Source organism: Lates calcarifer, linkage group LG13, assembly GCF_001640805.2.
Source record: "Lates calcarifer isolate ASB-BC8 linkage group LG13, TLL_Latcal_v3, whole genome shotgun sequence".
Taxonomy (NCBI): Eukaryota; Metazoa; Chordata; class Actinopteri; family Centropomidae; genus Lates; species Lates calcarifer.
The window spans coordinates 3,429,433-3,443,867 of record NC_066845.1 but is presented as its reverse complement, the minus strand read 5'-3'; the positions used below and the strand labels follow the sequence as shown (position 1 = coordinate 3,443,867).

Below are 14,435 nucleotides of genomic sequence, written 5' to 3'. Positions count from 1 at the left end.
TTTTTTACTCCACTTTTCTGAGGCCATGGATTAGGTGCAGCAGTGGATTTGAATGTTTGAATGTCTCCCTACGAAGCCAGCTGGTTAAAATGCTCAACTGGAAGCCCTTCATGCTTCTCTGTGTATGACTGTATGGCTGGTACACTGAGACTGTGGAGAGCCTCACCTTAGGAGAGAGCAGAAATAACTCGGGCCATGATGTGTGTGTGTGTGTGTGTGTGTGTGTGTGTGTGTGTGTGCGCAAGTGTGTCACCCACCCACCCACACACACACATCCTCCACCACCTCCTACCACCAATTTTTGAAAACTGGTTCACTGGTTATGCCTTCATCTTCTTCCACTGTGGGAGGCATTACCAAACAGCATGAACCAGTTTTTAAAAGTTTTCTTGAAATAAGCCAAACTTGCCAGAGATACAGAGACCTAATGATTCATAAAAGTCTTCATGGGTTTTTCTCAAGGTGTATAAAAGAAAAAAGGAAAACACCAGTGAAATGTAATCCGAGTCGGGGATAACCGTGATGATTTATGGTCATACTCTTCTGTTGTCAAATTGATCTAGCTTTTCCCACTGACCGCGACTGCTCTTAATTACAGTGATAATTACCCACTGGGTGGCTTCCAGGGCTGCTCTTACAGAAGGGTGAGGTTGTCCTTTTGTCCGGACAGAATATCTGGCAAGCTTTCCATCTGGTTGTTGAGTATTTTGGCTTTAACATTGTACAGCACTTCACAACCCAGAGGATGACAGCTTTTCCCAGCATACGCTGTATTAAAAGGGTATCGGGACAGGTTGCCAGGCGCACAGACAGATAGTCTCATTAAGAGCTATGTGCAGGCAGTGTTTCTTAACTCGGAAGAGGCTCACAAAACTACCAAAAACATAAATTCCACAACAAAAAGGGTCAAGTGTCAAACATGGCACTGACCTTTGGGAGAATTGCTGTGCATCTTTCAAGTGTCTCTGTATTATAGGGATAAATTGTGTCTACAGCTGGTGAAGGATAGTACAGGCTGTTTTCAGTCAGACTCAGTGAAGCTGCATTGTAGCTGAGCTGATTATTGCAGCATTTAATGGCAACTCCAGCCAGACATGATGGGTTGCTATGCGTGGGTCGTGGTATCCAGGGGATCGGGCAATCTTTACAACTTTGAAGAAAACTTCAAGAGTCAACTTTGACTGCTGACAACAGCATGGCAGTTATCATCACGGTGTTACATAGTCACAACAAAGAATAGCATTTTCTCTGGGTTTTCTTGCTGCATTTTTTTCATATCCACATCATAGTGACAGGAGCATCATAGTCCACCCATCTTACTCTGGATCTTCTTTCATAATTCCACTTCATTTTTATTTTCTTGGTCGCGCAAATGTACTTAATGTAATGCAATGTTTTGAGTTTTAGTAACACTCTGACCTCCTTAGAAAGAGAGGGCATGTGAAGAGCAAAGAATACTTTGATAAGGCTCATTGTGACTCTTTACTGCTTATGAATTCATTGAAATACAGAGATTATGTTAATTCAGCCTAAAAGAAAATAAACTCCAGGCAGGTTATGTGAAGTGATTCCCCCCCCCCCCCCAAAAAAAACCCCAAAAAACTAAAGTGTGTTGTGTGTTTTGTGCTCGGTTCGTTTAAGGTCAGCAACAAATTGTTACAATGTGATATTCGGTCTAGTTATCATGTTAACCTCTGAGACATTTGTTCGCAGTTCAGTGCGAATTGTTCAGTTTAATGATTCATTTATGTCAAATAAATTATACCCAATCTGATTCAGGGGCTCATTCACTCTGACAGATCTGCTTGGACAGTTATGACTCACGTTGAAGTCACCCCACAGCCTAAAAAAATCATGACTGAAAATTTGAGTCACTCTTAATGTCTAGTTCCTGGAGGAAAATGGATTATTGTCTGAGGCAGACATTAGTGGGGAAAAAAATTACACCCCCCCCCCCACCACCACCAAACTATAAGTCAGACACCTCCTGCTGAACATGAGCAAGATGCTTCAAATTTCAAAGTCATTTGGGGGTAACTTTTCATGTAGCACTGTAGGAGGGAAAAGTATGTCTTACTATTTGAATAAAATGGAAGAACAAAAATGGAACAGTTTTGATACCCTTTTATTTTCAGCTCAATTTAACCGTTTTTCTTTTCTTCTGACCTTTTAAAAACCCAAACTAACACATCCCTTTGCCACAAACTGGGCTTGAACATTTGAAGAAGGTGACAAAATAAGGAAATTACCTTAAAGCAATTAAAGAAATGTTTAAAATTTTATGTGTTATATGGGGTTTACATAAACAAATGTATATTCCTATTGTTTTGCCAAAACATCATTCACAGAGAAATGAGTGTATACTACGTTATCCTACATCATATAATCTATATATGTTGACTTTTCTTATGTTTGGGGTCAATTAGAACCAGAACTGTTATAAAATGAACAGAAATCCTAATACACCTACAGTATGTATGATTTTGAGGACTGTATAATGCATTGTCAGAACTAAACAGAGCATATAAAAATCTCTTGTGTTTCAACATGTTTTACAGCTGGGGTCTCTAAGAATTTAAACAGAAGCAATGCATCATTTCCTGTGCCAGACTTCTGAAACATGCAGCTTCACATAATACACCTAAAATTAGGAAAAGTAATGCTCTGTAACAACTCGATAACAGCTCAAAAACATAGTATATTTTTGAGGGGTTTAACATTATGACAACACAAAGAAAAAGCTGAATGATTCAACCTATAGACAGAAATCTTGTGTATGTTTTGATGTAACTGGAATACACTGCACTGCAGAAAAAGCTGCATATTTAACAAGACAGATTGTCCTGTTTCTAAGGAAACACTTGCATCTGAATGTACAGGATCAGATCAGGTCAGATGCTGTTTCCCTTCAACTTTCCGTCCCGGGTCCTGGGAGGAGAGGAGGCTGCAGCCTCCGGGGGCAGCTGCAGCCTCGGTATACTCCTCACTTTGGCCCTGTGTGTGTGTGTGTGTGTGTGTGTGGGTCCGGACGCCGAAGTGACGAGCTCTGTGGTGCAATCGACGTCTGCACCGTCCCCGGACTGACAGGGCCGAAGGTCCAATGAAATAAGTCGACATATTGAGGTTGTCAAATCAAAGCCAAAGAGGAGGCGCTGTCCCGTCGTCGTCTGAATTACGTCATGCACAAACAGCTGGTCGTTGGCAAAAAACCTGAAAAAATGTAGACCAGCACAGCGACTGAGAACTGCACCCGGGCTGTAGCCCCTCACTAAATATTTGGCTTTTAACGATGTGGCAGCTGGAGCGTCTGAGCTCAGGATGTAGCCCTCCGAGGCTCCTCTTCCTTGTTTACACCTATCTCTGCGCTCTTGGAGGTGAGTGGCTTCCATTCAGTGTGTGTGTGTGCGCGCGTGTGTGTTGCTTTGATTCACGGGGAGCTGTTCCTTTTGTATGGGGTGCTGAAATCCCCTCAGCAGAGCAGCGGCAGCGGCTTCAGTCGCATCCCGTCTCTGGTTTGGATTCAGTTCCCCTAAAAGCATCCACAGCTGCTGCTTTTAGTCTCGGCCACCGACAAAACGGTTTTCATGAACACATACTGGCTTCAGTTACGTGACGCATGGAGAAGGTTGCTGCTAATTATGGCACGCAACACATTGACTGGTGCTCCTATAGGTTGTAGGCTACGATCCCGAGGGCTGAATGTGGCCACAGGAAAACACACCAGGCTGGACGCTTTCATTGTTGTTGCCTTTGGTTGTTTCTGCGTTTGTTTGTCGTTGTTTTGCTTTGTTAAAGAAAGCAAAGACAAGTTAAGACATGCTGGCATAGTGCAAATTATGACCAGATTCATCGGACAAATTTCAAGTCAAACCACATTATTTCCTGTTTCAAATGTATCCTAAGTGAATACTGAATTGAAAATGAACGGATTTGATTGGATAATGTGGTAACGTTGATTTTAAACCTCTTAAATCCCTTTAATTCATCCTCCTTTGATCATAAAATTTGAACAAAAAGTACAAGAATCTGTTAGTCTTTCTGTATATTTATTTCCTTTTTTTAAAAAAAAAAAAAAAAAAAAAAACACCTCACGTAGACAGACACGAGGAGTGTTTTTCTTCTGTTTTCCATCAAGATTTCTTTGCTGCTTCAAATCAGAGCCGTGAAACAAAAAAAAGCCTCAGTGCTCAATTGTGTGACAACAATGAATCCATACCTACAGCACACACTGTACTCACTGTGGCCACCGAAGACCTTAAAGGGCTGTCTGAGGATGTTGCAGTCCCCTGACGGACTTGTTGCTGTTTTGCTCCATCAGTTTTGGTTAATCTTTTCGACTTGGTTGAAGGCAGAATACTCAGATCACCACTTCACCCCCCCATGCTATCTTGAGATATATTGTGGTATTTAATTGTGACGGGGATGCATTGTACTTGGAAGAAAATTTAGAGCTGAGTGTTTTTCTCATAAAATAATAGATGTTTATTTGACTGTGTTGTTATCCCGAGGATCAGCTGGAGGTCAGTTTATCCACTCTAGACAAATCAATAAAATCTGAATGTTTAGGGTTGTATGAATTGTGAATGTTTTCATGTGTGACAGCTCTGGTGTCGACGTCTGCGAGGTTGGTGGAGGGTGGAAGGTCCGCTAATCTTTGTTCTTGTCGGTGGGTGTGAGCAGGATGGAGCAGAGGATGTAGCGTGCTTGAATGGGCATTGATTGCCAATTCTGTTTCTTTTCCTGATTGTTGTTACAGATGGTTCCTCTTTAACAACAGTTTTTTTTAAAAAAGATTTTAAAATCCTACAAGATGATGAAGAATTTCAAAGACCAGCCTTTACCCACGCTGCTCCAAAAAATAAAGTTTAAAGATGATCCAGCTAAGCATTCAAGGATAAATCTCTATTTGAGATGTCAAAAGGCAGGATTATGTCTATATTAAGCCTCTAACAGAGTAAAACAGTGGTTGGGAGGCGCTCATTGAAGAGATTACGGAATTCAGAACTGTGCTGTAAGAAAGCCTGTAAGCACTCTGCTGCCTTTATCCTCAAGTGAAATGTCTTTATTTAGCTGGCAAACAAGCAAGCATATTTAGATATCTCTGCACATGTACACCCGTCACATTGAGTACAGTTATAGTGTGTGGCTGCTGGATTGCCGCTGAGACTCATGCTGTTTTTTTGGGTACACTTCCCTTGCAGAATCTTGTTTTCACATACAGGTTTGAAAATCGATATTCAGCCTTATTGTTTTGATTTTCTAATAATAACTTGACATGTTGGTTTCAGTCATATATTAAATTTGTCACAACAACCTAAGGTGCTGGGATGTTTGAAATGTCGCCTGTCTTGTCAGTTGAGTGTAACTGTATCCACCCATATATAATCTTAAACATTACAAGACATTGAGAATTATAATTGTGACATGTGAGATCTGGCAGGTTGTGACAGTTCCCAATAAAATACACTCTATTTCAGAATATTGGCCATTTACAATTCAATGACAGAAATAAGTTAAAAAATATTTTTTTCCACACCTGCATACCAACAGGAGAAAAAGGACTAAAAATAACAAATCTAATGTACTGCACACTGTCAACACTTAGGCAACTTTATTGAATAGAGACATTAAGGTGTGTAGTCTCTGTCAGGCATTCTGACATACCAAAATGCAGCTATTTAGATCATTGGTTCTATTTGTGACCCCTTAATACAAAGCCACGTCTACTTGCAAATCCCACAGGGTCTGTGAGTTGTGAAGAGATGAATAATTTGAATACTATTTGAATAATTTTTGTACATAGAAGAGATAAAACTTCCAAAAAAAAAAAAAAGGCACAAAGATTGGAGAAAAGTATGACAGATAAACATAATTCTATGTAGCAGGAATTAGATTTTCTTAGTTCCTATCTCCAGTTAGTAATCAGTGACTTCCTTGAACAACTTATAACAATTTAAAGACTTCTTTGAATTGGATATCCATCATGCATAACCGGCATTAATATTCAGATGTGCAAAATCCCTGGCTTTTCCTTTAAAACATTTGTCTGACCAGGAAGTAATCAACTATTTACAATATGTCATTAAGTTTTACAGGTCTTAGCTGTGATCTGTAGCTGGAAGACGCAGCAGTACATGTAGCAGGCTTGCAGCAGGCTCCAGATGTGTTTGTGCCACACTCCATCTACTAAGTTGTAGCACTTCAATCTGTGACATGTGACCACTTTTTTCATAGCCTCAGTCATAGGTATCTATGTAATAAAAGGGCAAAGGAGAAGTTTAATGTAAAGAAGGCTCATATACAGTATAATGCAGATAGCAGACCGGAGGAAGGCTGGGAGCTTTGTATGGGTTTAGGCTTTAGCTCTTGACAGTAAGACTGCTTCATTCTTCTGAGTTTCTGCCTTCTTATTCTGTGCCTTTAGTATTCAAGATTGCCTCCATAGGTGAGAGCCGGAGCGAGCTTTGAGGACTGGTAATAGTGTGGGGGAGAGGAGCTGAGCAGAGCCATTTTTCTCTTTTTACCAACACACATTAGAACACACTGCACATTCAAGAAAACCTTTTCCTTCATGCACCCACGCCTCAGCGCCTTGTCACTGTAGAGGGTCACTTGGCTTTCTTTACTTGTGCCATCATCAAGGCAAAAAGCAGAAGCAATAGCAAAACATGCAGCTGCAAATGACAGCATTGGTACAGTGAGCTTGCTTACTGGCTCGCTGCAGCTCAAATGAATTGGGCTCATGCTGTTTTAGAGGAGAGGCTTTTCATGTACTCAAAACTGTATTGTGCAATTTTGTACTACGTTTGTACAAATTGCAGAAGCAAATTATACCCCAAAAGAACGAAAACAGTGAAAGACATCATCATAGGTGTTCCAAGTACAGATGGTAGAAATGGTTGACATGGACAAACACAAAGGCAGCATGCTTCAAAATGAAAATAGTTTCCTCCTGTGAAACATTGAGGTGTCTGCACATTATTCCCAAACTATACATCTGCCTTCTTTGTTATCTACTTATATCTATATTTATGATAACACCTTTGAAAGAGATGCTATATGTATTGCTGCAGCAGTTAATTGACTCACACACAATTTCCACTAGACTTTGCCCACGCGCTGGCTGTGCTCACTGCCAGCCCAGCTCATGTAGGTAATATGGCAGATTACACCTGTCACTTGTTCTGCTGCTTTTATATGCATAGCCCTCAGTGGATGTAATCCAAGGATTTGACATTATGTAGGACGCTAGTGAGTCTGCATACATACATCTCCCTCAAATGCGTTAAAAAGTTAAAGCCTGTGATTACATATTTAGATGATGTAGCTCTCTACACACAGTTTTCTGGTTTCAAGGAGAAGATTGTGATTATGGACTTAAAACAGAGATACTGCTTATGCCTCTGATCTATTTACAAGAGCGCTGCAAAATTGGAGTGCAAACGTGGCTGTGGATGGCAGTGTGTCTACTGGTCGATCAGCCTAGCACTTGGGTTTACACTGAAGTCTCACAATAGCTACTGGATCAGTTTTGTACAGATATCATGGTCCTCAGGGAATGAATTCTAAATACTTTAGTGATGCCATGATTTTTTCATCTAGCGCCATCAGCCGGTCAAAGTTCTTTGTTATCTTTTGAAATATCTGATGAAATCAAATTACTTTGACGATTCCTTGACTTTTCATCCAGTGCCACCAAATTTCAAGGTGTCCAGTACTTTGGTTTATAACTAAACCTAATGACATTTCCAACAACTCCAGCTATACTTTTTGTGTAGTGCAAATTAACAATTGTTAGCATACTAACACACTAAAAAAAGATGGCAATCAAATTAAATGTTATATGTTCTTAACAAGCAGCATGTTAGCAATGTCATTGTGACTATTTCTGCGTGCTAATATGCTAAAACCAAGTTGGTAAACCGTAAGCATTATACTGTATCTGCTTAGCTATAGCATGTTAGCATTGTTATTGTGAACATTCTAGCATGTTAACACAATAAACTGAGATAGTAAACATGGTAAACATTAGACTACACCATTTAACAGCATGTTACTGTGACATTAAGTCCAAGCAGTGCTGTGCCAAAATACTGCCGTATAGCTGCTAATATGGCCGTAGACTCTTGTTTTGTTGATCAAATGAAGGTTACCCTTTAATTTTTTTAATGAGGATATTCTGTGTGTTCCTTATATTCAACACCACAAATATTCAGGGCCACTTTCTTCTGGTTTTGCTCTCTACAGATTGCCTTTTTGTGACTGAATACTTCACCCGCACGCCTCGTAAACTGATGGCTTTCAACTCCTTCGCCAGTGTGGAACTGTTCCACTTCAATGTGCCTGACGACACCATGATGGCCGTATGGAACCTCATCACTTTCAAGGAGCAAGGGGGCACGTTTGGAGACAGCTGCCCAAACCGCAATGTGACTGTGTAAGACAATGAGTTTTTTTCACAACAGCTTTTTCTGAAGTTGTTTGAGTTGAGCTTAAAGTCTGCCTTTTGCTGAAGTTACACTTAGAAGCTGAAGTCATTTCCTTCTGTGGAGTATGAATAGTTAATGAAAAGCATTTTGTATATTATTACCTTTGGGGAAAAGGTAGCTGGTTTAACCCCTGAGCAGTGTCAGCTATTACTGGCAGCCTCAACATATGGAGGAACTGCTGTTAAAGCATTAGCTGCATTAAGCTTTTAATTTTGCCTGTCTATTTTTATCATATTGGTAATCAGTGTTTGTCATGAGAGCTAGTATCGCTGGTAAGACAGTATGATTGACGTGGTTAACGCATTCATGTAGGGCTGGATATGATTATTAATGTTTTGGATTTTAATTTTTAGAATTTTAAATAGAAGATGCCATCTGTGCTCATTCTGTCAGTTGTTCCTATGGATGAATTTCATATTTGGCACATGCATCTGTTGTTCGTGAAAATATTAGGCCCTGACAGGGATTGGATTTTTGGCTTTGTGATTAATAGGTACTTCAGGTCTGGGGCTCCGCCAGTAATCAACCCCCTGTACACTCGCTTCCCTCGGGACACAGTGGTCCCAGGGTCCTTTGCTGTGACTCTGACCTGGACTCTTCCAAACCGTACAACAGGGGCATTCAACGTGACCAGCCCTCTCCCCGGAGACTGGTTCCTAGCAGCACATTTACCCAAGGATGAAGGCAAGATCTCAGTCAAGGTGAGCCTGGCCATTTATCACAAATCGACATCATAGTTTCACATTAAAAGGATCTGAGGGTTGTTATCTTTGCAGCATAGCTGGTGCTAACATTGTTCACTGTGTTGTTTTTGCATTACACTGGACCTTTTTCGCAGGCAGACAGATAACGATGGCTCAGCTCCATCAAGTGTCCCAATAAGCCAGCATGCACAAAACCAGGACACACATATTAACTACACTTAAATATTTTTAATATGATCAATAACATCTGTGATTTTCCTGCTATGATGTAGCAAAATGCCTTTGGTGAAAAAACCCTCTTCCCAGGAGTCCACTTATAAAAACAGCTGTCTTTCTCTAGGTGGCAGTTTATTGTGTGTTCAGCCATAGTTGCTTTCACTGCTTAAGATAACCACCAGATTCATCCTTTAACAAGACTAAGTGTCCACAGATGTGCAAGTGGCTCTGTGAGGTTGTACACTTAGGCACAGTGGTGCTTTGAGTAAAATGCTAACATAAAGTTTTTTAGCAGGTGTAACATTTGCCATCTTGGTTTAGGGTGTTAGCATGCTAACATTTGTCAAATAACTCAAAACACAATGTACAGCTAGAGCTGATGGGAATGTTGCTGTGCAGGTACTTAATTATAATCCAGAGTAGCGGACAAATAAAATTCTTAAAATTTTGACTTAGTGTTAGTGCTAAATGAAAAGTGAAGGGATCACCAAAGTTATTACAAAAATGTCTAATCCAAATGTCATGGCTTTCAATCTTCTTCTAATATCCAGCTAATAGCATATATGTTACACTAACTGTCTCTTTGTGGCACTGATTATCTGTATGATTCCTGTTAAATAAACAAATAAATAGATAAATAAAATGAATAAAAATCCAATAGTTATCAGGACATTTCATTCAAAGCTGCAAATGTCAACCTCGCAGTAGCACCAGTGTTAAAGTCAGCAGATCACCAAAGTTATTAGGGTTCGGATCAGAATCAGGAATGTTTGTACAGAATTTCATAACAGTCTGTCCTGTAGTTGTTGAGATATTCAGGACCAAAGTGGTGGACTGAATGACCAACACAGGAACATTTCCATCCTCAGGTGAGGATGAGTAAATCTCATTCAGCATCTGCTGGTTAGAGCAGCAAATGAAAAGCTTGGAATCACTGTTGTATTATATATTACTCACTAATGGAGACTAGTAAAACAGAAGCTTATTTATGCTAATGTGTTATGTAATACAATTTCAGCAAGATCTACATCTAAAATATTCTCCTCATGGTTGCTTAACTCCATATCATGATAGAAAAAAAATCAAATGAAAATGATGTAAGTATTCGTTGGGATTAGTATTCCAGTTCGCGCTGCAGAGCTTAAAGAGGCAGAACAGTGTCAGAGAGTTTCTCTTCATCTCATCATGTTCTCCTATTTGGCTGCATAAACACCTGCTGATTTCCATTTCAGGCAATTTATTTGTTGCTGGCATGGTGCTCAGTTGTGCTTCCTCTGTGGTTTCCACTGGCTGGCAAAAGTGCACCTGGAATACACAACAATCAAAAATATCATCAAAAGTTGCCATCAACATTGCTTGCACAAAAGAATTGGTTTGCTCTGGGGGCACTGGGAATTGAAGCCGCTGTGGCTAAAATGTGATCAGCTTCCAATGACACACTGTATAGATGGAAATAACATACCTTTTCCAAATTCTGCTTTCTGAAGCAATTTTCTAGCAACCAGGATGTTTACTGTTCAGAAAGGACAGATTGGTGGAGGCATTGCAAGCAGAATGGAGGGAATGCATGCTGCATTTATATCAATCTCACTTAAATACTGAATTTGACTCACATTATGTAAGGGTTTAGCAATAAAAAACAAAGGAGCAATGATCAACTGTATTTTCAGTCAAACCCTTTATCTCCTAATAATGCACCTTATTGCAGTTGGGATATGCTACATGTTTTGTCTTTTCACAACAAAACTGCAGAGTCTCTCTATTCTATGTATGTAATCCTACGTATTTCATTCAGGTTTAGATTTTTTTGAATTATTTAACCTGTTTACCTCTTTAGAATAACTAATTGATATAGGTTTCTCATTATATCTTTAATTAGACACCTGTCCAGGTACTCTCTTTCCATTGCTTGCCAGACCAGGATCTGGTGTGTCATATCCTAATTTGAAGTAATTTCACGTCATACAAAGTTCAGTGTAAATGAGGAAACTGATAAGAAATGATAATAGTAGTAAAGGATATTAAATGTTTACCTATCCATTTAACCATATCTGTGCTTCTGGACATTTGTTGGTTCAACTTCCTCAAGGTGTGGGGCAACCTATTTATCTTGTATCTCAGTAACAGTGATTCTAGTTAGTTTTAGGCTGTAATAACACAGTTCATGTCATCACAGACTGAAATCTTAATATAATGAGTACCAATTCTAGAGGGCTAACTAATTTAATTTACAACTTATTTAATTTACAAAAGAAAAGTGTTCTTCATTCACTTTTCTCTCACTTATCCATTATTTAAAAAGATGTTACTGTTTTATGATGATCATTAAACTCAGGGTGTGACATAATGGTTTGCCAGTATATATTAGCCTTTTATTAAATGCTGGATATTGGCCAGTCAGCATTGTCTAGTGTCAGTACAATGGAGCTCAGTCTGCAGTGTTCAGTCTGTAAAAGCTGCTGATATTTTTTACCAATTCAGTTGTTTGTATGTTTCTTTATTTTGTAAATTTGAATAATTGATCATCCTAAGCCCAAACAACAAAGTATTTCTGCAATAAATTCTTTCTTTGTGAACAATAAAATTATATTGAGAGGTATTTCTTTCTTTGTGTCAATGAGGGTAGTATAAGTAGTATAATGTATAAGAAGCTCTCTCAATGCAATGCAGTTTGATATAACACCGCCGCTAACTACAGGCTCAGAAATCACCATAGAGTTCAGTGCTGAACATAATCTCTCACAGGCTGAATTTATTGCAGCACTATTGCAGTGGATTGCACTAGATTGTTCAGGTGTATCTAATAAACTGGAAAGTCAGTGTATACCCCAGTGTTTTTCCTAAAATTGCATAGTCTCAATGGGTCATTCTGACTGAAGGAGGTAAAATAATGCAATTAGTCAGTGTTTCAGTGGGGAGGGGGTTTAGTGCTCAATGGCCTAAATGGAGTTTTAGAGGCTTTAGCATCCTGCCAAGACTGAAATTCTGGGGAAAATAAATTAATGCTTATGTCTTTTTTGGCATGAAAATGGTCAAATTTAAAGGTATTGAACACCATCAAAAGCTGTCTGCACTTATAGTGTAAAAACATTGGCCTTCAAAAACCCATATTGGTTGAGCCTTAATTAAAACAAAACTTGCTCTACAAGACACATGTACAGGTCCACCTGACAGGCTGTAATAAATCAAAGGGTCACCTCAGCCGCTCCCGGACTAATGACATGCCACAGTAATTGTGGCTCGAGCAGGAGGGGTTACTGATCAGTTGACAGGAATGAAGGACCTCATTTGGCATTCACACCTGTCTTTTTGAATCAGGTGTAAAGGGGCCCTTGTTCCTTTTTAAAACAAATTTTACAGCAGATCATGTGTAGGAAACAATGCACGGCCTGCTGGCTCTAAGTCATTCTGTCTGCTCCGCTCATCTCACAGAGTAATGCACATCAAGCATTAATGGTTCAGAACAACACAAGTGAAATAGTGGGTGCATGTTACACAGTGTGGCAGGCAGAGGGAGGACAGAGTGATATTAATCCAGGAGGCTGACAGGCTTTATGCACACAGTCCATTAGGAATTTTCAACCAATCTCAATGATATCCAATCTCTTCTTTACCAACCTTTAAGAAATATTGGTGAGTTAACCACTAAAATACCATCTAAGCCACTGCTGTGTTATCTTTGTAGGGTCTGTCTGAAGAATGCCAGTATCTGTTCCAACCTCAGCTTATTGTCCAGAGGCTCATTGGGATTTCAGTGCTCTATCCTGGATACTTCATCGACCAGATGATCCCCGTCCATAACAGATCTGCACTTTATAAGTAAGTCTTTTAACTTAGTATCCAAATACCGAAACCACTAAGTATTTCTTTTGCTTTTTCTTTTCTTTTCTTTTTTTTACACAATCTATCTCCTCAGTCCACCTACTCCTCTGCCTCTTCAGTTATAATTTTACTGGGGTTTTCTCTACAAGGTTATCTTGCATTTTCATTTTAAAAAGATGCAATTTCCAAGTGTGTTCTCATGGTCTGAACAACTTTATTATTTATTATTTTTTATTATTATTTATTACTATTCCTCTCCTCGAAAAGTCGCCTCAGTCTTGTGAGCAGGCAAATGTGAATTTTTTTTCTCCAGGTTTACATTCATTTAAAAGATATATTTTTAGGGTGAGTGCTGCATAAAAGGATGTGATGTGAAGGATATTGAAATGTTAATTGCATATATATGTATTTACCTCTAAAGTGAGTTGTCGGGGGTGTTTGTATATGTGGAAATTATATATATATATATATATATATATATATATACACACATACATAGATAAATATATACCAGTTTCATATTACCTGTATGGTTATTAACAAACCTACTCATAACACTATTCATTCTGATGATAGATAATACTGCACAGGTATGGGTTTACCTGCTACCATAAAAGTAATTTATATAATTTAAACTATAGCACCAAATGCATAGTGTACCTTTCTGAGAGTAATTATTTGGGCTTAAACATTTTTTGTTACATAAATATAACAAACATCAATTATAATTTCAATGCATTTCATGTACAATACTGTTCTATTGCATACTGGATAGTGTATAGTCTATAGTACATTGGTATTATTCTTGCCTAAGACATGTGCTTATCTGTGTGTGCGTCTGTGTGTGTGTGTGTGTGTGTGTGTGTGTGTCTGTGCTTGTGCAGAGTGTTCATCCCCAATTATATATCAAAGGTCAAGGTTCAGCTGGTAAACTGCAGCACTAAGAACAAGAGTAGCGACAGTTGTCCCGTGGTGCTGAAGATAAGAGCACGGGCGCCACCAGTGCATAACTCAAGTGCCCTCGACTGCAGGGAGTGGAACCCTTGTGAATTAGACACCCTTGTTCCTGCCTGGGAACAATGGTACTACATCCTGGTGGAGAGATATCTAAGTAACTCTGACGTCTACTTCCGAATTGGGGTGCAAGTCACAGGTGAGAGTATTAATGTACTTTTTTTTATCTTCTTAGAATAAAGCAGCAATA

At 39.2% G+C, this 14,435-nt stretch overlaps 1 protein-coding gene across 1 annotated transcript in view; it reads left to right on the top strand.

Annotated features, from left to right (window-relative positions):
• Window positions 1-2,795: 2,795 nt before the first annotated feature.
• Window positions 2,796-14,435, top strand: part of tmem8b (transmembrane protein 8B) — a 38,910-nt gene continuing 27,270 nt past the window's right edge. Inside the window, exons 1-5 of the mRNA XM_018672886.2 lie at window positions 2,796-3,374; window positions 8,248-8,437; window positions 8,983-9,190; window positions 13,095-13,228; window positions 14,116-14,384. Of these exons, the coding sequence (XP_018528402.1) occupies window positions 3,290-3,374; window positions 8,248-8,437; window positions 8,983-9,190; window positions 13,095-13,228; window positions 14,116-14,384 (886 nt within the window). The 5' untranslated portion in view covers window positions 2,796-3,289. The remainder of the gene's footprint in view (window positions 3,375-8,247; window positions 8,438-8,982; window positions 9,191-13,094; window positions 13,229-14,115; window positions 14,385-14,435) is intronic.